Genomic DNA, 25,268 nt, shown 5'->3' on the forward strand with positions numbered 1-25,268 from the left:
TTCTAAGCCTCTAAGTGTGTGATATATAAATCAATGCGAGAAATTCACCTGTCCATAAAAGGAGGAAAGTGCTTTGACACTTTGTTCACGCAGACTATGAACTTGTCATTCATTTCCTTTTTCTTCAGATTGGTTATCTGACTTGCAGCAAGACTGAGAAGTTCCTGGTGATGCTGGAAGAAGAATTTTGAGGGAAAAAAATATATATATAGGTTACATCCCTGAATTAAATATAGATACAGTATATACAATAGACAGTGGAACCTGTTAAGTCAGTCCCACTTATGTCAAAGTTCCAAGTAAATGTGCAAGAAATGGCAGCTACTGTTTCGGTGAATGTTGACAACCGCTTATGTCGACATCCATCAATCAGCCAGTCTGAGGGGTGTCAACATAAACAGGTTCCACTGTATAAACCAGGAAGGCAGCATATAGAAAAATCAAAGGCTGCTTTGTGTTATCGGTGACAAAGCGTATTAACACCTATGATTACACCTTTTCGCCCCCCCCATTGTTGTATGTTGAATTCAATGATTGAATTTCATTTCTAGAATGTTCCGTGGGCCAAAAGAAAACAAGCGGAAGGCCACAAATGGCCCCCAGGCTGGAGTTTGGACAACCCTGGTATATACAGTCCTAACCCTATACAGTCCATTTTCCGGTTCGAACGCCCTCACTCTGACATGTTTTTCCAAAAATAATTAATCACTAAATGAGAGCCGTTTTGTGGTTGACTATCACCTATTTTTCATCAAAAAATATACATATTTAAGTACATTTTACATATCCTTGGCCTAATTTAAGCATAAAAATTAAAATCAGCATAAAAATGGCGGGATTAACTAAAATACAAATACTGTACAGTATAAGGCATTAAAAGACGTTGACGAAACGTATTCCACACTGGTCACTTTGTGTCACTAGTAACACAAGCACCAGAATTGATTGCCGGAACAACAGCCTTTTATTGCAGGTTTGAATTATCTCACAACAGGCACAGCATAATAACAACAATAATAATTATAATCCTCAACCTAATAATAATAATCCTAATAATAACAACAATAACAGGCTACTGCTGTGGCCGTAATCAAGCTAAAAACTCAACTTGGAACCCCTGATGTTACTTCCTGTCCACACGCCCGGAACACATTTATTACAACACACAAAAGCGTGTGTTTTATTTATGTCTTAAATGGCTTACTGTCACTCATTACATTGACTTATATCGTGTAATAGGAGTGTCAAGGTGACTATAGGGTGCCATTTCATGTCAAATAATGTTAAACTGTGTGTAGAAGATCGTACTAAACTTCAACTAGAAAAATATTTCATTTATAAATAAGAAATCCTACTTTGCGGAAACTGTGATAAGCGAGGGATTACTGTATTAATATATTTTGTACAAAGGCTGTCTCAAGGTTTCATACATTATCCCTTTCTGTCATGTTCTTCAGGATGAGGCCAATAACTTCAGCAGCAGCTGAGTAGACGTCTTTATACCTTACAAAGGTAAGGTTGTTGGTGAGAGACTGGATGTATCTGTAAAGACATGAAAAGATACTCAATGTAAAGATTCCAGTATGCTGGCTTTTCTCTTCAGTTGTTTGTTAAAAATGCGGCAAACACCGGTAGAAGTGACTAACTGTGAGGTGACAGGCATGGCAAAATGACAATAAATGCATGCACATTGACAGTAACTATATACACAACACATAAAAAGGCAATATTCAAACAGAAATGCAAGACAGCAGCGAGGAAAGAATACAAGTTTGGTGATTGTCTGGATAAATTGCATAATAAGGTGTGTTACTATGGTTATAATGTGTAGAAAATGACAAATCCGCTGTATAACCTGGCACTTTTTTTCTTAAACTTTGAACCCTGCGGCTTATCTGGCAGTGCGGCCAATTTATGGCTAAATTCTAATCTTTTCCTTTACTTCAGAACTAGTAATCATCGTTTAAATACTGTGACGCTTGCGGGTCAGTGAGGAAATGGTAGGTCTTTCTTTGGCAGGAGCCAATCACAAGCTATCAGTACACTCACAATGAGCTTGTCAACCCATTGGAAATTTTATGCGCGCGCACGCACACACGCAAACACACAAAGAAGTGGTCATAATAGACTGCACAGAATTTTTCTTACCTGCCATACTCAATACCACAAGAGGCGTCATAAGCGGGAAGGTTATTGGCCAGGATGATTCCTAGGAGCTGAAGTCCAACAGAGTTGTCTTTGCTGTTCGGGTCTGTGCCACAGAAGCGCTCGTATATTACACTAAAAAGAGAGGGCAGAGATGTGTTCATAATACAGTACGTCATGTTGCGACAGAGAAGCAGCTACAATGCTATGTACAAACGACATCCAAATTAGTCATCCCTCATTTATTGCGGTTAATTGCTTCCAGGCCCGCCCTTGATAAGTGAATTTCTGCGAAGTAGGATAAATGATTTATAAATGGAATATTTTAGTAGTTTAGAGCACAGAAAACCTATTTACAACCTCCTAAATCCGTTTTTAACAGTATTAGAGCCCTCTAGAAATTAAATAACACCACTATAGTCACCTTTACACTCCTATTATCCAATATAGTAGACATAATAGAAAATAAGATAATATAGACTCAAATGTTAGCAATAGAAGAGTTCCTTGTTTGTTTGTTTTTTTACTTTCGGGACTTTTTACGGTGGCTCATGTAATGTAGCGTTCTGACGAGTCTGACTTGTGACTTTTAAAGTTTTATTTCCAACCTTAACGCCAATAGGAGTGCTCAGTTCGAACGCAGAACACAATTCAGTTCGCACACTTGTCTCCTCCTTGCTCTCTCCCAGAACAACACTTCCTCCTTATCCACCAATAACATCAACGAAGTGTGTTTTGTTAGAACACCACCATTGCAACACCAACAGGTTGTTACAGTAACATTACTGACATCTAGTGACCGGTGTAAAATACTACACATCAATGTGTCTTCCAATGCGTTTTCAGATTCTTATACTTTATGTATTGTAGATCATTTAGTCATTTTTATGCTTGAAAATGCTTAATTTAGACCAGAAATACGTAAACCTTGCTTAAATATGCATATCGTTTGACTAATAATAGACGTGTTCAACCACTAAACAGTATGATTTATGAAATAATATATTTGCAAAGAACCGTGATGGAGTGAAACTGAAGTTCGAACCGGGATGTGGCGAGGGATGACTGTATACAGTATATAGAGTGAAACCCGCTTATCTCGACGCCCCTCGGAGTAACCGACTAATGTCGACATGACCGAAGCCGCTTTGTGACTTTGGCTAGAGAGATTTTTGACATGAGTTTCTTCCTTTCGTGACTGAGTCTTAACTATTATTAACACACAGACCTGCTACAGTAATTTTGTTGTACGGCTTGACTACTCTGACGAAACTTTTTCAAAATCCAGGTTATTACGGTCACCCTTTAATTTTGAAAATGACTTTGCATTGAACAGGAAGTCACAGTGTGCAATATTTAATGCTGTCTAACTAGACAGGAGTTATGCAATAATGATGAAGTTGACAATACTACATCACGTGACAAAATAAACGGACCCATTTTTCATAGAAATTACTCATTTGGCTCGCAACTTTTATGTGGACAAAAGTGATCGACCATGTTTGTTGACGTTGACATAAGACAGGGATGTCCACAGTGCGGCCCGGAGGCCATTTGCAGCCCATGGCGGTTTCATTATTGGTCCGAGGCACATTCTAAAACTAATTTAACAAGAAAAAAAAAAAAAAACAATAGCAAAAAAGAAAAATCAGCAAATAATTATACAATAATATAGTCAAAATATTAACACAAAAATGTTCTAAAAATAGTGTAATTTAAGTAGCCTAAAGTTGAAACCTTAAGTCATAAAATCAGAAACAAAACAAAATAAAAGTTGTAATTTTCTGGAAAATTAAGTTTGGGAAAAGGTTGTTACGAGAATCAAGTCAAGATATTATGGGGAAAAAGTCATTATTACCAGAAAAAGAATTATGACAATTTAAAGAGGAGGAAAACAGCTGTCATTTTACAAGAATAAAGTCAAACTATTAAGAAAAAAAGTTGTATCCTGACAAGAAAAGTCAAAATTTTATGAATACCATGAGGAAAAATACTGTAATGTCATTTTAGTAGCATCAAGTTAATTTAATTACATTTTTTTAAAGTCATATGAGAAACAAACAAAACAAAGTTCTAATTTGGGGAAAATGTTATAGGAATAAAAACTAAAACGCAAAATAAAAACATTCTAGGAATAAAGTCATAATATTGTGGGAATAACGTAAAAATATGAAAAAAAACAAAAGGAAGAGGAAGATTATTTAATAAGAAAGGTGAAATATCTGGAAAATGAAAAAAAAAAAAACAGCAAAAATGGGAAGAAAAAGAGCAAAGAGCAAAGTTCATAATACACTTTCACCTATATCACAAAGCTGTGACAGCCCTTGAATCCTTTCAATTTTCAGTAAGTGGCCCTCGCTGGAAAAAGTTTAGACACCCCTGACTTAAGCAGACAGTTTTTAGTAATAACACAGTGAACTAGGACTTGCCATTTTGAGTGCAACTGTGACTGAATTTTCTAACAAAAAACAAAAACAAAAAAAACCAAACAAACTTCATTGTAACAAGAAAATTGGGTGTTTCCTTTGGAGCTGTTTAAAGGACTACCTGTGTGGCACATGCAGAGAGTCTTTCCAACACTCGACAAGAGTGCGAATGATCTCCAGGTTGTGGCGAAACACGGACCTCCTGGGGTGAAAGCTGTGTTTCATCAGAAACTCTAACAGCCGGTTGGCAAGCACTTCATCTCTGGGGTTCCCCTGAGACAACAAATATTGTCGTATTTTACTGCGCTCAAGAAAAAAAACATTAGTTCCACATCACTAAAAATCAGTATTAAGTCAGACTATTTTTTACAACACAGTAGTCTTGAAAAATAAACGCATGTCCGACCTTAGGTCTTGCCAGGCTTGTCCAAGAGAGGACTGTGACCACAATATCCACAACCATAAAATGAATCCCCTCTCCTCCATTGCGCCCACACACGAGCTGCAGCAGCGGCCCCAGCCAGTGCTTGGCATACGGCCGAAAGACCTGTACATTCAATGCATACAAAAGATTAGCATGTACTGTAAACAGGATTGCTGAATTTGTTTTTTTTTAGTAACTTAAATAGAAAGTGGTTTGATGGTGCCATCTGCGAGGGGGGTGGACAGTGCTGCAGCAATGAACCCAGCAGGCGTCGTTGTCTCGCAAGTGAATTCAATCAACATTTTCCAGCAGAAAGATGCTTTAAGTGGATATGTTGTTGTGCAACTGCACATTTTGTAAGTAAAACACTGTCTTAATGTGTAAAACTCCATTTAAAATGTGATAAATAACAGAGAGGCATACAATAGGGTTTACAGTTTCAAAAATAGGCATATATATATATTTTCAAATAGTAGGGATCTACTGTTTATTTTAGCTCATCTAAGATGCAGTCGCATAAACTGATATTCACCTCTTCTGTGTTGATGATCAGCTTTGAAATGAAGAGTCTGATATTCAAGGGGGTGGATGGATTCATCAGTTTCCCATGAAGAAATTTCATCCAAGGAGGAAGTTCACTCGGCACAATCCCCTGTTTCATCAACACAGGAAAAAGGCTTTCAACGTGACATACTTTCTAATATTCCTCTATATAGTCATTCCTCCCCCCCCCCCCCCCCCCCCCCGGTCATATACCAATGTAATGTAAGTCTATTATGAGCTATTCCTCACTCACACACACGCACGCACATGCACACACACCACTACACACACTGGATTTGATTCAGCAGAGCACATGCAGTCACATACACAAAAAGAAGCTATTCAGTGTGATTTATACAGGTACTGTGCATACGTGTGTGTAAGGTTCCGAGCGTTGTATATGATCGTGTACATTATAGTACACTCCTGATCAAAATTTTCAGGTTGAAAAATGTTAATTTACATTTTGCACTGTTGGATCTTAAAGAGGTTCCAAGTAGAGCTTCAAAATGCAAAAAGACGAAATGGGAGTGAGACAAAAATGTTATGAGTAAGCATTTTATCGCAAACAAGCATTAGGTTGAAATAGGCTTTTCATCAGCTGATCACGTTTGAGATCACAAAATGAGGATTCAATTTAATTGTGTCAGGTATTCATACTGTCACAATCTCTTGATGGCAAAGGCAAAAAAGCTTTCTCTGTGTGCGGTCGGATTGTTGAGCTGCATAAGCAAGGCCTCTTGCAGTGCGCCATTGCTGCTGAGCTTGGACGTACTAAGACGTCTTCAAAGATCCTGAGGGTTATGGAACAAAAAATGTCAAGTGGTAGACCCAAAAATATTTCATCGGCTGTGAGCCGGATCCGATTGTCAAACGGAAGCTGGCTATGAGGAGATGTTGCAGGGGGCATCCCTTGTCTGTGTGGTAATGACTAGCTTCACAATGTTCGCTTGACAAGCGACCTCTTCCAGAGTAATAAGCTCACTCTTTTGCACCATCCTGCGTGTTTCCCTGATCTAAATCCAACTGAGAACATTTGAGGATGGATGGATGGCAAGGGAAGTTTACAAAAATGGACATCAGTTCCAGATAGTGGATGCCCTTCGTGAAGCCATCTTCACCACCTGGAGCAAGATTCCCACTAGCCTCCTGGAAACACTGGCATCAAGCATGCACTCATATTTGAAGTGATTAACAAGAATAGTGCAGCTACTCACTACTGACTCCTTTTGTCAACATTTTATTTATATTTTAGGAGGCTTTCTGTTTTTTTTTTTTTAGCTGTGATCTTAAACTTTTGATCAGCTGATGAACAGCCTAATTCATTTTAATGCGTGTCCGCAATAGATTGCTTACTCAAATTTTTTTTGTCGCACTCCCATTTTCTATTTTTTTGCAGATTTAACAATGCAAAATGTAAATTCTTGCAATTTTTCAACTGGTCTTAAAATTTTGATCAGGTGTGTATGTGTTATGCATGTTTACAAATTAGGGCACACGTGCTGTGGCCAATAATGGAAATTAGAAGACACCCTCTACTCCCCTCAGCCCACCACAGAGACTGCAGTCCTGTGGGACACCCTGATGAAAGTATCAATCCCTATGTCCACCAGCAAATAGAATACAAAATAATATGCAAAAAGCTCTCTGACCTGTTCAATTTTGGGAGTTATCTTGCTCCTTTGCATGTGACCAATGAGAGCTGTCATGGTTGCCATGCATTCGTGCTGATTTAACTCATCCATTTCCAGGTCCACTGTCACATCTAGGGAGGAAGCGGACTCATCTGTCTGCTACATGCCCAAATATCCATAAAAGGAAGTAAGATATATAATAAGTATAGTACGTATATGGGACAACCAAACATGGTAGGCTTTGTGCAGTAAACGCACAACTCACCGTCTTTGTTAGGGTGCGTCTCCTTCCTTCAGGCTTCTGGGAGCTGTAGGAAAAGCTTTGAACGCCAGTGGAGAAATCAAACTGACTCATCTCCTCACTCAGACTGCTGTCCGCCATGTAAGACTGGGAGGACAAATATACTGGCGCCTCTTTGGACACCACACAGACACATAAAAGTCCTTTCAGATACCATGAAGGTTATGCTTAAAAAAACAACAACAACAACAACAACAACAAAAATAAAACAACACTTTACAATAAAAGGTACACAAAATTATAAGTAGTTAATGAGGAACGAACCTACCCAACCTTATTCACTACTCATTAGTTCCTCAGTAACTAGTCTAAATGTATGCGCCTTAGTCATTAGTTCCTCAGTAACTACTGTATTTTTGTGTACCTTATTGTAAAATGTGACCCAAAAAAAAAAACTACGTTTGAACACATGGCAGCGATGAGGAGAATAAACAGTCTAGTAACAAAAATGATTTTGTTGCAGCAAAATACCTCCACTCTCCTCGCTCGCTTCTTGTCGAATCATAGTATACTGTTTCTTTCTCTCAAGAGGGACCTGCCAATGACGAGGACACAAAGGATGAAATTGTTTGATAGTACGGTGGAATCAGTTTACCGCTTATGCAGACACCTCAAAATAACCAAAATTGAAACCAAAAGTAATTCTAAATCCCAAATTGTTGGACATACCTCAATGACAACTGGAAAGTTGTAGGTCCTTTCAACATCAATGATATTTTCCAAAATGAACTGGTTCTGGGAAAGACAAAAAAAAAGAAGCAAAGACGACCTCTCTCCTTGTAGGAATCACAGAACAAAACAACATATTCGGATTATTTTACCCAAGTCTTCTCCATACCTTCTCTGGTTTGTCACTGAAGAGGAAGCCATAATAGAATTTGGGCTCATTGAAGCTGCAGCTGATGATGGCAATGGCGCAGTTGTACGCAGCACAGTGGTATTGTCTCCTGAGCTCGAGGAGCTGAGTCTCGCCAGTCATGTTCTCAGTAAATGCTTCAAAACAGAACCTGAAGGAAACATTTAGCGGGAAAATATTATAAAATCCCAGGAGATCTTCATCTAGGGGCGTTCGGGGAGGTCTTACTTGATCAATGCCTTTGACAGTTCATTCCCCTCCGTTTTGTCTGAACAACAATAGGCCATATTGATGGGAGATTCCTTGGAATAAACTTCCTCTTTGGGAAGCCGAGAATATAGGAGCTCCATCAGCTTGCAGCAGCCGTTCTTCTTCAACAGCTGCATCTCAAATGACGATTCACTTGACTACAAAGAAAAGGTGATACAGATTTTACCGTTTACTTTACTTACAGGTAAAACAAGCTGCATGTAAGAGCAGAGACAAACCTTGGTGAAACGAGTGAGTAACGATGCCATTATCTCGGTAACATTTGCCACAAAGAAGTCAACGAGGGTCTTGGTGCTACAGTGAGAGGCGAGAGGCAGCAGAACTCTCTCCATCATAGCCTGAAGCACGCAGCTCCTTGGCACATCACCCTGCTGGATCACCTGATAAACCGTAGAGAGTAGTTGGAGCTGTCGCTCACTGCTTGGCCTAAACACACACAAGTAGAGGAGATTTAAAAAAAAAAAAAAAAAAAAAAAAAAAAAACACCCATAATATTCTGGATTATGATAGTCAATGTATAAATTCATTATACAGTGGAATCCGTTTTTGTATGCGAAACCCAGTCCAAGGGGTGTCCACATAAACGTGTTCCACTGTATTTACAATGAAAATGTATCTGATTAAATAGTGTGAAGTTTACCATTTGTACAAAGTAGTAGCAATTGTACAAGTGAACATCAACTTCACTGACCGTTTAGAAATTCTTTGGAAGCAGGTTTGAAATTGTTCCTCCATGATGTGCTTTCTGTCTCGACACAAAATCCCAGCCAGCAGTTTGAGCAGAAGCGGGCTCTGGGAAAGCTCCAAGGCATCCAGCAGCTACAACAGAGATTATTTCATGTAAATTAGAATTAGTTCTTAATACCAGCAAATGTGTTTGTATGTAGCGATATCGACTTCTGTGTTTATCTGCCTTGATGCATTATTATTCCCCACATTAAATGAATGTACAAATACAAGTGTGCATTGAATTCCCCCTATGGTCGAGGCAATAAAGGTTGTTTTTCTTCCATAGCTGTGGTATAAGCGCCACATTCACCTTCCTAATACAGTCCATGTAGTTGTTGCGGTGAAGAGAGCCCTTTGCAAATTCATCGGACTGCATAGGAAAGTGGGAGGCCACCAGGGATTCAAGCGCTCTCTGCAGCTCTGCCAGGGGCTCCTCTGGGATGGATGTGAAGAAGGGCAACACCAGCAAGGCTTGGCTCTAGACAGATGAGGACAAAGATTGAGAAAGTTGGGTGTGGGGGTGGCTGTAGATACAAAATGTCATTTGAAGAAACACGGCCATTTTCAACTGGAACTGTACTCAGTTGCAGTACAGTAATCCCTTGTATATCGCAGATAATTGGTTCCAGACCAGACCGTGCTGATTTCATTTCCGCTAAGTAGGAATCCTTATTTATAAATTGAACATTTTTGCTGTTAGGAGCATAGAAAACCTGTTTACAACCTTCTAAATATTCTTTAACATTAAAAGCCCTCTAGACACCACTAGTCACCGCTACAGTCACCTCTGGTGATAGGGGGGCTGAGTGGGTGGGGGGTTCCAGAGTTGAGTTTTAGCTTGGCATGGGTTACGTCTGCAACAGTAGCCCATGTTAGCGATATTGTGCCTGTTGTGAGATCATTTAAACCTGCAATGAAAGCCTGGTATTCCGACGATCAAGACTGGTGCTTGTGTGTCTCACCGAACATTACAGTAACCGTACTGACACCTAGTGGCCAGTGTAGATTACTACATATCACAACATCTTAGAGTACGTCTTCTGAATGACTTATATTTGTATTGCAGTTCATATTTTTATGCTTGGAAATGCTTGATTTAGGCAAAAATTACATAAAACTTTTGCTATTCAACCACCAAACAGCATGATTTATTCATATATTTTGGAAAAATTGTGACAGAGTGAAGCCACACAACTCAAAGATGACTGTATAAGACTTTACAATTATTATTTAAAGGAAAACGCTACACTATCATTGACATGAAGGCAGACACTTGCTTCTCACTCTGCCTGTACCCCAGCAGCCCTCAACAGCCAGGATGAGTTGGCTACGTGCATAAAAGTACTGTAGAGTGAGTGAGGTGCCATGTTTGAGACTTTGATTATTTTCATTCTTTTTATTCATTTCTATTAAGAAAGTCCCCAGTCTACTGTCTTTTTGGGACCTCCTATGAAGAACAGCAGAAAGAAACTATTAGTAGTTTCTTTCATGGACAACAAGACAATGAGTCTAATAATAATAATAATAATAATAATAATAATAATAATAATAATAATAATAATAACAATAATGACAAAAATAATAATGAACTGATTTATTTAAAACATAAGCACTGATCATGGTGTGTGTGTTTTAACCAAGAAAACTGTCCTGCCTTACTACTGTGTGAGTGTTTACACATAATGACGGCATTTAAAATTGCAAATGCAAGCCAGAATTACCATTCCATACCAAACGGAAGTGTACCAGCTAGTGGAAACATGGCTTAACTGTGCCAAAGTTGTACCTTCAGGTTCAACGGTAGGCTCATGTCGACAAGCAGCAAAGTAAACGTGGAAAACACCGGTTTAAAACCCTCATGGTTGATGTCAGAGCACACAGATGAGTCAATCTGAAAAATATATCATGATGAAGAAATATTGGAAGTGTAAAATGTGTAACTATATCGTTAATATTTAGCACATCACTTAACAGTACCAAGATGCGTACCACTGATTAGAAAAAAGCATCACAGCACCTGTAGGAGCTTAGAGAGCAACAGCAGCGTGGCAGTTTTGCTATCGGCATTTGAAGCGTGTCCACTCCACCATGACTGCAGGCTGTTCCATCTTCGGAGCACCTCTTCCACCAGCTGTTTTCCCCGAGTTTTCCGCAATGAGCGCTCTCGAAAACTGTGGTCCAGAATGCCATTCAGCAACACACTGACCTGAGAAAAAAAAAAACAAGACGGCCACGACCATTTACAGATATTTTTGTGTCATTAAAAATCCATCAGTGATGATAATTCCTAAAAGGGCGCAGACTGGCCCTGCCATTTTTGGACAAACACTCAATGCATGGGTAACATACATACATACATAATCTCACTGTATTGATGGGCATATGCCTTATAATGGATGACCAAGTCTGTGGTATGTACGTATGACATGTGTTACAAAGCAGTTATGATGCCACCTACAGTATGGAGTTGTAACAACATGTTACAGACAGTCCCATTATAGTGTGTTTATGAGCAACCAGGCAGCACCAAATTTGGGGGGGGGGGGGGGGGGGGGGGGGAGGTAGTACCCAATCAATCTTCCAAATGTATCTGTGGCGGCCCCAATGTATTTGTGGCGGTTTGGCAAAAAAAAAAAGAAATGACTGTATGGGAAACACTGAATTATACACACACGAAAAAAGGAACCAAGGTTACCATGCTGGGATTTAGAGAGGAGGCTATCATAAGACGAGGTACGGTAGTGTTCAGGTTTTGAAGCAGCTCTCCGTTGATGGCCATCGGGAAGAGGCTGTAGAAGTACTCTGCATGGGAGAAGCTCAAGAAGCTCTGGCAGTGACTTCCAGTCAGCAGTAGGTCCAGTAGCTGCTCACCCTGCAGAGAAATGGCACATAAAACAGAAAGTTAAAAAAAAGATAAAACACTCATCACCAAACAAAACACGGGGGTTGGAATGAACCTTGAGGCACTGACCAGTGGAGTGAGAGAAAAAGCAAGCTGAAGCAGTCCCTCAGCAAGCTTCTTGGTATTTATATCCAAGGATGGAAACGACTTCTTGTCAGCGGGTGCTACGCCATTATACACACTCATGAGAAGTCGTGACCCAAGCGATTTGGCATATGCGGCATCCTTCTTTATAAATCAAATACAAAAAGGTATAATTATATATGGAAAAAGCTTTTATTTGGCATCACCATCAGTTTGCATTGGCTTTTGACTATATTCGAGGCCATGGCTGGTCCAGAACTGTACCTGACTCTGTAGAATGGAGAGGAGAAATCCAGCTTTGTGGATCTGCTTACAAGAAGACAGAAGCATTTCCAGCTGGCCGTGGTGTCCAAACCGGTAGAAGTCTACAGCACAGAGTGCATCAACACTGAGGAGTAAACAAAAACTAATATCAGAATTGTTATGATACAAAATATAATTTTTTTTTTTGTTTTCTGCAAAAATAGGCAATTTTTCCCGCAGAAAACACCTAATTTGCTATTAAATTAATTTATTTTCTATACCTTTTTGCACATTTGTTTGTGACAAAAGTGGTCAATCACTGACGTCACCTTTAGCAGTCACTTTTTAGTAATACAAACCTGCCAACCTCAAAGAAATTTAGTATTGATATTTTTGATGTCAGCATCGATTTTACAGCCTAAAGCTCGAGGTATCGGAGGTATCCATTTTCAGTATTAATCCACACATCACTACTCATCATGGAGAACTGCTGGTGGATCTTGGCAGCGTGGAGTGCTGTTGGGAGGTTCACTGATTTTGCCTTGGGGTGGGGATGATGCTAGGAGTGAGCTGAGGAAATTGCGGGGCTGGTCGGTTCCAACACTTGAAGAGGACGACTTTAGTGGTTTTAGTTCCCAGGAGGAGGACGAGGACAGTGACGAATGACTTTCCTAGTAAGCTACTGTTTCACCAGCCGTATTACACACATTGTTCAGCACTGTTTTGAAAAAAGCATTTATTTAATTAAAAGTAAAACAAACAAAAAAAATCTGTGTCCTAAATATCCCATGTTACGAAGTGGATACCTGCGGCTTACAGACAGGTACGGCAAATATTGTATATTGTATGTAATATTTGTATGTACAAATATTTTTTTCTCTTTAAATTTAGTGGGTGCATCTTAAATACAGGTGCGCTCTATATTCTGAAAATTACTAATGCTAAAAAGTGCGATACACATTTACGGACAAATCTTTGTGCATTGTTTTATTATTAATTATTAGTAACATTTCAACTGTTTCTTGTTACATTATTCCTTTTGCTCCAATTCCCCCCACATTTTTGTTTGATTTTATTTCAATGATGTGTGGCGGCCAATACAAAAAAAAAAAAAAAAAAAAAAGCCACGGAATGCAAAATTGCTATTTTATTGCAAATGTTAATCTGAAATCAGAGGAGAAAGCGTTCACGGAAGTGGGCTGTCTGGCCTCTGAGCGATTCGTATTAACGGTTATATTTTTGGAGGTGCACACTGTGCACAGAAAATGAAACAAAACGCGTACCTGGAGAGCAGCGAAGCGTACAAGCGTAATCAGGAGTCAAAATGTCTGACGAGTACATAAAACGCGTACACGTTGAAATGTCTGCTAATACGAGAAACGTCAACACAAGTGGACCTACTTAAGCAGGTTTTACTGTTTGTATAACAAATTTCTCATATCGTACATTTCTCAAGACTAAACCAAATAGAGAACGTAGCGCTCACATTTGAATTCTTAAAACAATTTGAGGCTGAATTTATTTGTGTGTTCAATGTGTGATACAATCTTGAGTGAAGTGCAGTCCTGCAATTAACTGTCAAAGAGAAAGAGACGATCACAATACCTTTTATATGAAATTGTTGCCTTGAAGCAACATTCCAGACTAGCGTGGTAAGGTGATGTCAGCAGGGCCTTGAGGAGAGGGACACATATGTCTGGAAGGTTCTTTATTACCTCCACATCTGCCATGTTGAAACCAACAGAGGACGGCTTGCACACCACCATCGCAGTAAGCTCAAAAAAACTTGAGCAAAAAATATCTTGTTCCAAAAGCTGTAAAAGGATGAGGGAAGGTTTGAGTAAAAATGAACCACAAGCAAGAGTAGTGACAAAAAAAAAACAAAAACGGCTACCTTGCAAAAGTCCTGGCCTCCTTTGACGAGAACCATCGTGGCAAACTCCAGCAGACGGACAATGATGGTGCATTTGCTGTAGTTGTACTGGTCCACCTCTATCGGGCTGAAGGGAGAGTTCTTCTGGCCAAGACGGAAGCAACTCTCTGCCGCAGCCAGCTCTTGAGTCGCAAGCTCGGTCAAAAAGAAACGTATAGATCGCAGAAAACTCGATTCATCCCGGGAACCTGGAGAAAGAAAAGGTTTTATTTTCATTTCAGCATCGCTTGGCCGACACAAAGCTAAAGCCAAGAAATTACTTTAAAAAGCAGGACTTTTATAGATAAAATGTTATGAAATTACCTGAGTTAATGAATTGAGCTTACCAAGCATGTGATTAGGCCTGATAATATGGAGGCCAATGAAGGTGTTGTAGCAGTCCAGGGCGGCGAGGAGAAGATCCATCCAGTGCAGGGTGGCTCTTGTACTGAAAGGGCCCATCAGGTCCCTGAGAGTAGGTTGGGAAAGCAGTCCTCCTCCTTCAAACTTGGAGACCAGGAAACCCATACCTCGATCCTGTAGAACGCCCTCCAACCATTGTGGTGGCGAACTCTTTCCTACATCAAACGCACACAGCAAAAGAAATCAATTCCATACGAAAATGGACATTATTAAAATATATAGAGTATATATTTTCGACTTGATAAGATTATTTTCAGTCTTTCTATTCATTTAATTTCAAAGACCATTGAAGGTTTCTTTAAAGCAGAACAAGACAATGAGAAGTCAATGTTAATAAAAGAAATTCTTTAGTGAGGTCCAGGGGCCATTTGCAGCTTGTGGCTGTTTTTTTTTATTGGCCCACGGCACATTCCAAAAAATTATTTAACAAAAAAACCCTAAAAATAAACAGAAAAAATTAAAAAATCAGCGGTAATAAATTCAAAATATTAAGCAAAAAAATTGTAATCTAATGAGAAAGTCTTAATTCTATGAGAATAACAATGTCGTAATATTATGAGGAAAAATAACGTTATTTTAGTTGCATACATTTTTTTGACTCACAATTAGGAGAAACAAACAAAACTAACAAAAGTTTTGAAAAATTCGGTTTGGGAAAAAAGTTATGTTACGAGAATAAAGTCAAAATATTATAGGGATAAAGTCATAATTATAAGTAGAAAATTTACAAGAAGTTGAAATAGGGGAAAAAACAGCAGAAATTGAAAAAAAAATAGCTGTAATTTTACATCATAATATGTGGAAAATTAACATACGTTTAGTAGCATAGAGGTGAAATATTAAAGAAAAAAAAATCTGTTATTTTTTGAAAGTCACAATATTATGAGAAACAAACAAAATAAAGTTGTAAGTTTTTAAAAATATATATACAGTATAATACAGTAAAGTCCAAATGTTATGAGGATAAAGTCATAATATTCCAAAAATAAACTTGTGAAGATTATTTAAGAAGAAAGTTGAATATTTGGAAAATAAAAGTTTTTTGCAGAATCATACATCCACCTTTTAGAGTGTAATTATGAAAAATAATTTAATACCATTAGCTCACCTGGTAGGAGAGGCACAAACTCATAGAAGAGCTCCAAGCATTTGTGGCGACACTCAGTCTGAGGTCGACCGCACTGCTCCAGAAGCCATAAAACCACATCTGACAGACACGGCGTTTCATCCGCTGGAAATCCCCTGATAGTAGATAAAAGTTGGGAAAAGAATAAAAATGCCAAATCAACCATCTATCAGATTTTTCTGAATAACACTCTTGCATGACATTAAAGTGGACCCCCGCACAAAATAAATTTTAATTAATGTATTATTTTTCCCTCCAAAAAAAGGCTATTCTTTCTGCAGAAAACAAATCTCATTCACCAAAAGTATGTATAAGTAGGTGATAATACAGGTCAAACATACAGCATACAGGTACCACTATTAGAAAGCCCACAATTTTTACATGTTCACGTCTTTATGCTTCACTAGTAATGTTTTTTGTGTCAAGCGCGGAGATTTCGCACTTTGTTCGACGGCCCTTGGATGCACCACAGTTGTGTGCTGTGACAGGCTACAAGAGACTGATTCCATCTGTTCCTGGATCATCTTACATTATCATTCATACGTTTAGACTTTAAATAAGTTTAATAAGTGTGTGAGGCATTTTTAGTGCTTAAGCCTGGATTGTCATATCAATAACTTGTTTTTTTCGCCATTTGCTGGGGAGTGGGGATCCAAAAGGGTTGTAGGCAAGCCTGCTTGAACATGTTGAATTGTAATTTGTAAATCATTCTAAAAGAAAGGGAAACTATTAACTGTTTTAACCATTAAGTGCTATGTTTTACAATAGAACCAACCTTGGGATACGTCGCTTGGCACTGTGCTGATTGAGAACAGGGGCCTTGTACTTGACGATGCGTTTCAGGTGGTCAATGGCAGTGTTGCACTGCTGCAGCGTTCCTGCGGATATATCAAAAGAAAGATGTGGAGGAATCAGTGCTATCATGAATCTCTGTGTACCTCTCTAGTTGTGACACGTTTTGTAGCATTCACAGGGAACTGCAGAGGTAGGACGGGAATAGACGGTTTGCAGAGCTTGAAGAAGAGTTACCCATTGATCGCTCATCCGAGTGTGCAAGAGCAAGACTTTCTACGAATATGACAAGCACTTCAAAGACAAACTGCTCCACCAAGGAACTTTCCTCCCTAGAAAAGCAAACACATTAGCATTCCAGTATGACCAACTCCAGGTAGCTTTAGATGCTACGGAAAAGAAAGGAACACACACCTGAACTGCCTGTAGATACTATTGAAGGCTAAAGCTGCACCCAACCTTTTGAAGCCATTGGGATGCAGAGCCAAGTTGTACATGCGCTTAAACAGCGACTTCATGTTCGTCGGGCTCTTCTCTTGCTGCTTGGGGCTGGTTTGTTTTATTGACCATTTCACAAACTCTTCCATGCAGCGGCCGCAAAAGTCTCGGAGAGTGCTGTCCTTTGGATCGACAACACCGTCCTGAGAAGAAACAAATTATACAGTTTCCCAAAAAAACACAGATGTCTGGAGAAACATACAGTCATCCCTCGCTACATCGCAGCCTATTATTAGTAAAAAAAGATGGCATATTTAAGCACATTGTACGTATTCATGGCCTAAATTAAGCATATCAAGCATAAAAATGGCTAAATGAACGAAATTACAAATAAGGCTTTCAAAAGATGTGACATGAAGTGTATTACAGTTTCTGTGACTTGTTGGGTGCTCCTTTAAGAAGCGGGGCCTGGGAAGTGACGTCAGCTAGCTAGAGCAGTGTAGAGAGTGGCTGGCAGCAGCTCCTGTGTGAATGTTCACTGCATATGTTCTCTGCTTGTTCATAAAGAGACTTAAGTGCATTGTGAGTCTCTCTAACACAAACAGTGGCAGTATAGTAGTATGCTACACCGGTCTCTTGGTGTCAGTAACGTTACAATGATGAGACAACCACCACCAGGAAGTACGCCGTCTATGCCAATGTGAGTCTATCTTCTGTTATTTATGTCTAAGATGGCTTATTTTGCGTTATTATGTCTACTATATTGGGTAATACGAGTGTAAAGGTGACTATAGGGGTGTTATTTCATGTCTGCAGTGCTGTTAAAAAGCCATATTTTGAAGGTCATAAAGAGGTTTGCTCCAACTACACAAATATTCCATTTATTAATATTGAATTCAAACGCGATAAACGAGGGATGAATGTACTGTATTCACTGTCTGCTGAATGCGACCACCTACCAGAATGGCTTCCAGAACAGCGACTGTATCTTGGCTCTCAAACTTTTTGTTGTTGGTAAACCAGTGGATCAGTTGCATTACTAGCGGTTCAAAAAGCTGTCTGGTTACCTGGGAAAAAAACGCAGCAATTTAGCAACATTATTTCAGTCTGTGTATCACACACTGAGATGAACGCCGTGTCTCAATTTGTGCACTTCCATATTTACAAGTATGGAAGTATCCGCTGATACTGTGCTTTTTCACGGAAATCGCCCGACACTGATCGGTGGCTGATTGATCGGAGCACCCCTAATATTTACAACATACCTGATCAACATCGCAGGCCAGACGCAGCAGCACAGGAAACAGTCTCTTGTGCAGCTTGTACATCGGCGGGAGTCGATTCTCTCCCTCCACCATCTGAGCGCTCTTCCCAACCATGTAGAGCACCAAGCTGTGGAGCAGCTCACAAGCCGCTACCTGCATCACAGACCACAGAAAGGAGGACATATTTACAAACTAAGAACCGAGAGCAATTTTGCATCTTGTCAATTTTATAAAATGCTACTGCAGAATATTTAGTTGAAGTTCATTACGATATTTTTTCAGAACCGCTGGAAAAGTAAATTTCTCTTGGACTTTAATAAAGTATGTAGCAATCGATCAATATTTGATGGGAGATGATGTACTTTGGTTTGTCTGTCACTTGTGGACAGAGCCAGTTCACTGATCCGAGGCAGGAAAGGGTCAAGATAGATGACAGGCTTCATGTCGGCGAATGGAACGGCAAAGCTGAGTCTTTTCTCAGTATCCCAGGCGACAAACTTCTTCATCATCTCCTCTGACGAGACCACTGAGTGACAGAGCAGAGGCTTGTGGCACATTAAAAAAAAACAGCCACAATAATTAAAACTGTTCGAAGTGAGATCAACAAGTAAACATCAAATACAATATTACAGCTGTGTGTATCAACAACACCTGCTATAAGGTTTCTGTTGAGCTTCCCTCCTAAGCGACCCAGCAACTTCACCACCCTGAGCCTCACCATGGAAAGTGGAGCATCCTCCTGCATGCAAACACAAAATGTTTTCAAAAAAAATTACTGGAGTCCACTCAAAATACAATCAAATAATAATTATAATAATGTTAGGTAAACTATGGATGGATACATTAAAATTTTGTGCCATAAAGTTACATATAAATACTGTACAAAAACAAAACGCAAACCAGTTATATCCGAGGAAGAATATGTAAGCAGAAGAATACAAAGTCGCGCATCGCTACCACTGAGGAAGGACGTACTTCTGCTGTTTTTAGTTGACTTTTTCCCCTGCAGACTCTGATTGTAGCGCGTCAAAGAAAAGGAAAGTAAAAAGAGACAAGTCGAGTGAAATTAGGTATCGAAAAACCGCTCACCACGTGGAGAAATGCTAGCCAACATCGGTCGTGGACCATCATGAAGGATAAAGATGGGATCTTTGAACGTGTGAAAGGATCTGTTCTATGAAACGGACGGTGATAACTAAGCACGGTGTGGTCTCATTATCGAGACTTCCTCCTCTCAATAAGGCAGTCACTCTCTGCCTTGCAGAATCGAAGACAACCATGGTGATGAAAGTAACAATCAACAATTAATGGATTGATCTATTAGTCGATTGTCCAATCAATCTACAACTATTTGGATATTCCATTAATTGTTTTTTTTTATTTAAAACTGTAAATACACAATTTTTGCCCCTCAAAATGTAAATATTTTTTCATTTCCTTAGCCATCCATGAAAGCAGCCCTTTTATCTGTGTTTTTGAGAAAAGACATTCACACACTTCAGCTCTGACTTTGGAAAACAGTGGTTGCCATTTTTTGCCCCTTTTCTGATATGTTGCAGAACTAACTGTGTTTGGTTCATATTGATTTGGTCCGTCTAGGGCAGGGGATGTCCAAACATTTTTCGACAAGGGCTGCATACTGAAAAGGAAGAGGGGGGCCACTTTAATATTTATATACATTTTTTTTTATTTTGTTACTGTGGTGGCTTTTTTGGGGGAGGTTAATTTTATTTCTACAATCTGCTGTGGGCCAATGAAAAACAAAACATGGGCTGCAAATGGCCCCCGGGCTGCACTTTGGACACTTCTGGTCTAGGGCCCAAAAGATTATTCAAAGTTTCAGATTATTCGATGAAGTAAGTAATGGCTAGTTGCACCCCTTGATTAAAGTAAGGCGTTTTCTCTCTCTTTTATTTTTTAAATGTATTATTTTTTTTTTTATTACAGTTTCATTTAATTATTGTGTTTCATCTTTATTTCTGTATTTTATATGTCCTTTATTTGTTCTGTATAGCGTGTGAAAAAACTCAAATCACACCGCCGTAGGAACAGAACTTGTATATTAGACCAAGGACCTACTATACGGCACTAATTAATATATTTTTCTAAACTCTTCTTTTTTTAAATGAATGCATTCTAGAAACCAGTTGGCTTCAGGTGGAATGAGCCTGTCTTTTATAGGGAATTATCAATGGTAAAACCTTAAAAACATGCAAAAAAGCAAAAAAGGCAATGCAACAAAACTACTAGGAATCATGTAAACCCAAGAAGAGTACATTCAGGCAACCTCATACAGTTAGGAAATGTGTGACTGTTCATATAGAACTGAAGGTCCTGCTGGTGACATGGTGTTATGTTTGTATGCCTTTGTTGCGTCAAAGCCCTCTTCACTACCGTAGCAAGCTGATTGGACTTCTTCAGGAGCCTGGTCATCACTCGGCTGTATCCTCTCTCGCTTTTTGAAGACAAGGAGGACATCACCTCCCAGACGCTCTCCTCTTTGTCTGAAGTCAAGGAAGACATAGTTACTGTACCTCCATGACGAGAGGCGGCTGTCTTTCTTTAATCAGCTTACTGTCACTGGAGCTGGTTTTGAGGTATCCATCCAGAAGAGGCAGCACGAGCTTGTAACAAGGCTGCATGGTCTCCAAAGGGATGTGGTTGGACCAATCTTCAAGAGCATCAAGGGCTGCATTAGCCAAAGGGACATGGCTAAGACCCAACCTCAGAGCTGTCTAAACAACAGAGAAGATTTTGTTTAAAATCTGTATCTAATCTTACGTTTTAAACCTGGGGTGTCCAATCTACGGATGTCTCAAGTTTTGTTTTGTTTTTTTAAATAAGCTTTTGTTACAAACATGTATAGGTGGAATTGAATATGGTCAGCACTACAAGGCATCACAATTAATGCAACCAAAGTATTGCTAAATTTACTTTTTTGTTACACAGCATGACCAACAATATTGTTTGGCTTTTGTAACAAACCTCTGAGAGTCAGGTCCCCAATCCAATAAAACATAAAATTGGAAAAAAATGGGCGATATTATTCAATCTTCAAAATACAGCGGATCAGCAGCTGATCCCGATCCTGAAGAACGGATCGGGACATTCCTAGTCCAAACTTTTTGACCAACGGGTGGCGGCGTACAACTTCGCCACCCAAATTGGCTTAATTAATTTTCCAAAGTGGTCCTTTAACCTTTAAGGGGTTGTGGAGAATTTCATCTCCAACCACACACACACACACACACACACACACACACACACACCCACACCCACGACCTGGAGAGACGCAGCCATGACAGAGACTCACTCAAGAAAAGTGGCTCATGTGTTATGCTAGTTGGCAAATGGACAAGAGTTGTGATGATGAAGTCAAAATTTCTTTTGTTTTTAATTTTGTCCTAAAAATTGTCTTATATTCGAATCAATATTGTAAGTAATCCAACATGGTCCAATATTGGTGTTCTTTGTGTTACCCACATCTCACAGCAACTATGGTGCGTTCAAGGACCACCGAACAAAGTGTGAAATCTCATCGCTTGACAAAAAAAAACAAATCAGTGAAGCATAAGACAAACATGCAAGAATTGTGGGCTTTTTTTGACAGTGGTACATGCATGCTGTACATTTTAGCCGTGTTATCATGTATGTATAAACTGTTGCCAACTTGCGGTGAACGAGATGTGTTTTGGGGGAAAAAAACACCCTATTTTCAGAGAATTATTTTTTGGGCTAGGGCTCTAAGTGCTGAATTCTGAATGCACTATAGTGTATTATCTAATAATACATCACCGTAATAATGAACTCATTTTATTTTTACAACCCTTTGCACACCCGCTGTTTTAAACTGTGTCATTCTAAATTTCACAAATGCTACAACAAAAACGTGAAACCCACCTCCAGAGCAGGACCGTACACCTTGATGTCCACAGCAACGATGTTGTGGTGCAGTGAGAGGACAAACGTCAAGCAGGAAGCCAGCAGCTCATCTTTGTACTGCTTCATTCTCACACAGACCTGTTCAAACAGCACAGTTCACTCACAACCGCCGTTTTCTGACCTGCTTAAACGGTAACACTTTACAATAAAAAGGTACACAAAATTACAGTAGTTAATGAGGAACAAATCTACCTAACCCTAACCACTACTCATTAGTTCTTCATTAGCTCCTGAGTAACTACTCTAAATTTATGTGCCTTAGTCATTAGTTATTCATTAGTTCCTCAGTAACTAGTTTAAATGTATGAGCCTTAGTCATTAGTTCCGGAATAACTACTCCAAATTTATGTGACTTAGTCATTAGTTCCTCATTAGTTTTTCATTAGTTCCTCAGTAGCTAGTTTATATTTACGTGCCTTAGTCATTAGTTCCTCAGTAACTAGTTTACATTTATGTGCCTTAGTCATTAGTTCCTGAATAACTACTCTAAATGGACGTGCCTTGGTCATTAGTTCCTCATTAACTAGTTTAAATTTATGTTCCTTAGTCATTCGTTCTTCATTAGTTCCTCAGTAACTAGTTTACATTTATGTGCCTTAGTTATTAGTTCCTCGGTAACTACTGTATTTTTTCGTACCTTATTGTAAAGTCTGACCCCTTAAACAACCCGCGTCATACTATTGGCAGGTGGTAACGTAGAAGAGTTACCTCTTTTCCAAACTTTGAGAAGAGTGCAAAACAAGCACTTTTCACTGCATCACTTTGAGGGGAAGCGGAGCTTCTCAAACCAACTCCCTGTGGGAAAAATGTAATTATCTGCCAAATCTGGAACCAAATTGTTTTGGGTTTTTTTTTGTGAAGTGTTGAAAGAATACCTGGTAATACTTGACTTTCTTGGCAATTTTCATGGTGACAGAGAGCAACTTGTAAAAACCGCTGACAAGAGGGTTTCGAATCGAGTGGAGGATAATCTCATGGCTGAAGGGGTACATCCAAGTCGGGAAATATTCCACATGCTTATAAAGCAACAGCTCACTGTCAAGGCAAAGCAGAGAGAGGTCTTAGTTGCTTCACCAGATTGTGTCACCTATTTAACAAATGCATTCGTTTGTGCCGCAGAGATATTAATCCCTGCAGAAAATATCCAGTTTTTAGTTGACAGAATGCAATGAAGTTGGTTGCTACACACGACATACTTCATGCGCCTTTCGGACAGTCCGAGAAGGGTTTTATCAGCTACCAAATAACTTTCAAATGCACACGTCTCAATTTATCCTCAAGATTATGCTGTAGCTAGTTCATTACTTTTACAGTTGGCTTGTGCTGTTAATGTTGGGACCCCATAATGACAAAACTGGCTATGGTGCATGTACAGTCATCCCTTGTCACTTAGCGGTTCGAATTTCATGGCTTCACTCACGGTTTTCCAAAAATATCTTAAATCGTGTGATTTCGTGGTTAAATACGTTCTATTATTAGTCAAAACATACGCATATTTAAGCCAATGTATTTTTTGCCTAAATTGCTCAAGCACAAAAATGGCTAAATGAACTAAAACACAAATATAGGGCATTGAAAAGACACATTTAAAGACGCTGACATAGTATTCTACACTAGTCACTAGGTGTCAGTAATGTTACTGTAATGCTCGGCGAGATACACAACAGGCTTTTATGGCACGTTTGAATTATCTCACAACAGGCATGGGATTATTGGGACACGGCAAGATGACACTCAGGTGTTGACGACATGCTGACTGGAAGTTTGTGTGACATCTCCATTACCTGCAGAAGTCAACCAAATTTATAAAGGCAGTGAAGTCTTTCATCTTATTGGGCAAAAGATGAGCAGTAGGGTCAGATGAGGGCACAACATGCGTCACATCATCTGCAACCTGATAGGACAGAGAGGTACGTGATCATGAAAGCCAGTTCTGCAGACAAAGAAGCTGACTATTGCATCCAATAGCATTCTTCTCTACTTGGTATGTCAACCAATACATAAAGCCCCGCTCCACCGTTCTTATTATTATTTTAAAAAAGTGCCTGGTTATTTCATACATGGTCAACCACTTTCCTCAAAATAAAATTTGAGACCCTAAGAAGTCATTTTAATGGAAAAATCCGACAATTTCCACAATTGACCCAAAATTGCTGCTTTGAGGCCATGTCTGCACGAATAAGGACATTTTAAAAACACACTGTATGCATTTTGGCCTCTCGTCCACACATAAACAAACGTAGGTTTGCCCTCAAAAATTGAGCTTTTGCAAAACAAGAGTGGCCAGAGTAGAGATTTTCAAAAACTCTGGCTTCGTGTTTGTGTGTGGACGGGTAAAACTGAGCTTTTTGGTTTGTGTCATAAGAATTTGCTTGACATGCTATTATGTTTTGAAACCTTATTTTAACAAAAGAATATAAAGTTATTGACGGGTGTTGGTTTCAATATGTGCAGTGGTAGACGCACGATTATAAAACATTTATGATGTTTCCTGTGCTTCCTTGTCACATGCACGCTGATTTTAAAATGAATCATTGTATATCTAATAGCTGGGGGTCGTTGCCACGTGACTACCCAATATGCCTTGCGAGCAAAAAATGTAACTCCAATTACAACCATTTATAAAAAGGTATGTTGAGTGGAAATTTTCCCTTTTTTTTTTTTAACCTTACAGTGGGCAGCTGACCCGATGACGGTCGAAACATGTAAACATTAAATTTCAAATCAACATACCTTAAACGTGGACGTGAGAAATTGTAACATTCAGTGTATAAGAAGACAAAGTGAACCTAATCACACTACCTTGTAAATAC

At 39.2% G+C, this 25,268-nt stretch overlaps 1 protein-coding gene across 4 annotated transcripts in view; it reads right to left on the minus strand.

The window, feature by feature from the left end:
* prkdc (protein kinase, DNA-activated, catalytic subunit) overlaps window positions 1–25,268 on the minus strand; it is a 77,797-nt gene that overhangs the window by 42,257 nt on the left and 10,272 nt on the right. For 3 of the 4 annotated variants that reach the window (XM_054766435.1, XM_054766436.1, XM_054766434.1), the window contains exons 17-53: window positions 24,240–24,349; window positions 23,331–23,490; window positions 23,164–23,250; window positions 22,414–22,533; window positions 21,089–21,248; window positions 20,908–21,017; window positions 19,165–19,252; window positions 18,876–19,039; window positions 18,514–18,666; window positions 18,208–18,315; window positions 17,225–17,451; window positions 17,048–17,142; window positions 16,794–16,896; window positions 16,001–16,134; window positions 14,817–15,047; window positions 14,452–14,678; window positions 14,163–14,371; window positions 12,579–12,702; window positions 12,300–12,458; window positions 12,024–12,200; window positions 11,346–11,534; window positions 11,115–11,219; window positions 9,639–9,806; window positions 9,291–9,418; window positions 8,818–9,025; window positions 8,558–8,736; window positions 8,312–8,480; window positions 8,143–8,208; window positions 7,945–8,008; window positions 7,438–7,586; window positions 7,191–7,331; window positions 5,528–5,647; window positions 4,978–5,118; window positions 4,693–4,844; window positions 2,149–2,280; window positions 1,431–1,542; window positions 49–173 (exon numbers count right to left, since the gene is read on the minus strand). In XM_054766435.1, the coding sequence (XP_054622410.1) occupies window positions 49–173; window positions 1,431–1,542; window positions 2,149–2,280; window positions 4,693–4,844; window positions 4,978–5,118; window positions 5,528–5,647; window positions 7,191–7,331; window positions 7,438–7,586; window positions 7,945–8,008; window positions 8,143–8,208; window positions 8,312–8,480; window positions 8,558–8,736; window positions 8,818–9,025; window positions 9,291–9,418; window positions 9,639–9,806; window positions 11,115–11,219; window positions 11,346–11,534; window positions 12,024–12,200; window positions 12,300–12,458; window positions 12,579–12,702; window positions 14,163–14,371; window positions 14,452–14,678; window positions 14,817–15,047; window positions 16,001–16,134; window positions 16,794–16,896; window positions 17,048–17,142; window positions 17,225–17,451; window positions 18,208–18,315; window positions 18,514–18,666; window positions 18,876–19,039; window positions 19,165–19,252; window positions 20,908–21,017; window positions 21,089–21,248; window positions 22,414–22,533; window positions 23,164–23,250; window positions 23,331–23,490; window positions 24,240–24,349 (5,294 nt within the window). The remainder of the gene's footprint in view (window positions 1–48; window positions 174–1,430; window positions 1,543–2,148; window positions 2,281–4,692; window positions 4,845–4,977; window positions 5,119–5,527; window positions 5,648–7,190; window positions 7,332–7,437; window positions 7,587–7,944; window positions 8,009–8,142; window positions 8,209–8,311; window positions 8,481–8,557; window positions 8,737–8,817; window positions 9,026–9,290; window positions 9,419–9,638; window positions 9,807–11,114; window positions 11,220–11,345; window positions 11,535–12,023; window positions 12,201–12,299; window positions 12,459–12,578; window positions 12,703–14,162; window positions 14,372–14,451; window positions 14,679–14,816; window positions 15,048–16,000; window positions 16,135–16,793; window positions 16,897–17,047; window positions 17,143–17,224; window positions 17,452–18,207; window positions 18,316–18,513; window positions 18,667–18,875; window positions 19,040–19,164; window positions 19,253–20,907; window positions 21,018–21,088; window positions 21,249–22,413; window positions 22,534–23,163; window positions 23,251–23,330; window positions 23,491–24,239; window positions 24,350–25,268) is intronic. The other variant, XM_054766437.1, reaches the window with a different exon arrangement.

The sequence above is a fragment of the Dunckerocampus dactyliophorus genome, chromosome 21, assembly GCF_027744805.1.
Source record: "Dunckerocampus dactyliophorus isolate RoL2022-P2 chromosome 21, RoL_Ddac_1.1, whole genome shotgun sequence".
Lineage (NCBI taxonomy): Eukaryota > Metazoa > Chordata > Actinopteri > Syngnathiformes > Syngnathidae > Dunckerocampus > Dunckerocampus dactyliophorus.